The following is a 2,500-nucleotide window of genomic DNA, read 5'->3' on the forward strand; positions in this document are numbered from 1 at the left end:
TCAGATACACATGTAGACATTATAAAATAATGTTTAGCTCTTTCTGTGTGTCCCGAAGCATTCCACTCTTTCCACCCGTTCCTCAGGGGCTCAGGGCTCAGGTCGACCCGCGACTGAAGGATTTGTAACTTTTTAAAATTTCAACCACAAAAACTGCTGGAATTCATTACATTTCATTTCTTTGTGTATTTGAGGTTCAAGTGCGACAGAAGTCCTGGAGTCTTGGACGCCTCTGATGACCCGAGGGAAGGATGAGGGTTAACATGAGCTCGTGTGAGTGTGTGTGTAGGTGAGAGTGTGTGTGTGTGTGTGTGTGTAGGTGAGAGTGTGTGTAAGTGAGAGTGTGTGTAAGTGAGTGTGTGTGTAAGTGAGTGTGTGTATAGGTGAGAGTGTGTAAGTGAGTGTGTGTGTGTGTGTGTGGCTCACGGTGTAAGTCAGCTTGTTCCCTCTGTTCTCCAGTTTGTCGTCGCTGGCGTAGAAAGTGAAGGTCTGCATGACATTAGACCCGGCCCGCAGGAACTCCCTGTGCAGCTGTCGCACTACACACACACAACACACACACAACACACACGTGACCTGCTGGAACTGATCTGTGCAGACACTCTTTCACAGTTCATATAGTGTCTAAACACACTTACAAAAAAGTGATTTAACTTTGATGCGGCCTCTGGTGTCCAGGGTCCGGCCTTCACTCTCACTCTCACACACACACATACACACTCACTCTCACACACTCACACACACACACTCTCTCACACTCACACACACACTCACCGGCCTCCGGGTGCTCAGCTGCGGCCTCTGGTGTCCAGGATCCGGGCTTCACTCTCACTCTCAAACACACACACTCACTCTCACACACTCACACACACACACTCTATCTCACACACACACACACACACTCACCGGCCTCCGGGTGCTCAGCTGCGGCCTCTGGTGTCCAGGGTCCGGCCTTCACATATCCTCGCTTCTCCAGGGCGAACACGAAGCCTCCGTCTCCAATCACAACCTCACCCGCGCCCAGGCGCTCCAGAATACCCTGAACACACACACACACACACACACACACACGACATGAGGCGAGAACACACACAATCACAGCAAAGAGACGCGCGCAACAGTCAGGAACGGAACGCTGTGCCAGTGCGCGCGCCCGTTTCTGAAACCGCATTAACTCAAACTAAACAAGCGTTTGTGTTTCTCCTCATATATGCAAGAGAGACAGAGAGAGATGATATATTAATATTAATAGCTGGAGTTAATAAACCAGCAGGATCTCGTGCGTCGTGGCGCGTTCGCGCTATTCGTGTAAAAATAACGCGCACTTGCAAAACTGTGCTGAAGAATTAGGAAAGTTTCTCACCCTCTTGGATCCGACTGGTGCCATTATTACTACTGTGTAGATTAGGAGCGATGGACCTCCAGAACTCAGTGAGACTGCAGTGAGAAGCACATGAGACGAGCTCTTATAAAGCAGCGCTGGAGGGGTGTGTGCGCGCGCGCGCGCGTGTGTGAGTGTGTGTGAGAGAGAAAGATTGGCCCCTTGTAACCTAAACTACTTCACAATGTTACTGGTTAATGTTTATTTTTCAAACTTATCTCGTGCTTAGAACATCAATATGATCTGAGTGATATTCAATAACGCGTCTGATGTCTTACGACACACTCCACTGATAAACACACTCGAGAAATAAAGACTCTGTTTTCCAAACTTGTTTTAACTTGTATATACATGTATAAGACAAAATTCTTTATGCCCTTGTTCAAACAGCTTTTTTTGTGATGTAACAGATAAATCATGAGAACTTTTGCAGACTTAATGTAAAAATGACTCTGAAACCCTATTGTAATATTTTACATTAAAGGTACAAGCGTTCTGATCTGATTTATCTTTGTTACATTTTTTACATAACAGAAGCCAGCTGTTTTAACAGAGGTGATTCGACTTCTGAAATCCGCTCTATTGTATCAGGAATTGTGTTTTTATGCAGATGTTGTGCAGATGTTTTGAGCTGTGTGAGTGTGTTATTGATCTGATCATGTCTGATCTGATTATCTCTGGTGTGTGTTTGAGCTGTTGCGATGCAGAGACATTGATCATGTGTTCCTGCTGCCTTGACACATTTCACATTCCTCTAGATCACACACACACACACACACACACACACACACACACGCTCTCACACACACTCACGCAGACACACACACACAGACACACTCTCTCTCTCTCTCACACACACACACACACACACACACACACACACACACACACACACACACACACACACACACACACATACACACACACACACACACACTCACACACTCTCTCTCACACACACACACACACACACACACACACACACACACACTCACACACACGCTCTCACACGCACACTCTCTCACACACACTCACGCAGACACACTCTCTCACACACACACACACACACACACACACACACACACACACACACACACACACACACACACACACACACTC

General features: G+C 46.8%; 1 protein-coding gene across 1 annotated transcript in view; it reads right to left on the reverse strand.

Annotated features, from left to right (window-relative positions):
- The window catches only part of bhmt (betaine-homocysteine methyltransferase), a 6,977-nt gene extending 5,457 nt beyond the window's left edge, over positions 1-1,520 (reverse strand). Inside the window, exons 1-3 of the mRNA XM_081390968.1 lie at positions 1,364-1,520; positions 907-1,039; positions 427-539 (exon numbers count right to left, since the gene is read on the reverse strand). Coding sequence (XP_081247094.1) covers positions 427-539; positions 907-1,039; positions 1,364-1,387 — 270 coding nt within the window. The 5' untranslated portion in view covers positions 1,388-1,520. The remainder of the gene's footprint in view (positions 1-426; positions 540-906; positions 1,040-1,363) is intronic.
- Between the last annotated feature and the right edge of the window lie 980 nt (positions 1,521-2,500).

This window comes from Scardinius erythrophthalmus (assembly GCF_964197995.2).
Source record: "Scardinius erythrophthalmus genome assembly, chromosome: 17".
NCBI classification, from domain to species: Eukaryota; Metazoa; Chordata; class Actinopteri; order Cypriniformes; family Leuciscidae; genus Scardinius; species Scardinius erythrophthalmus.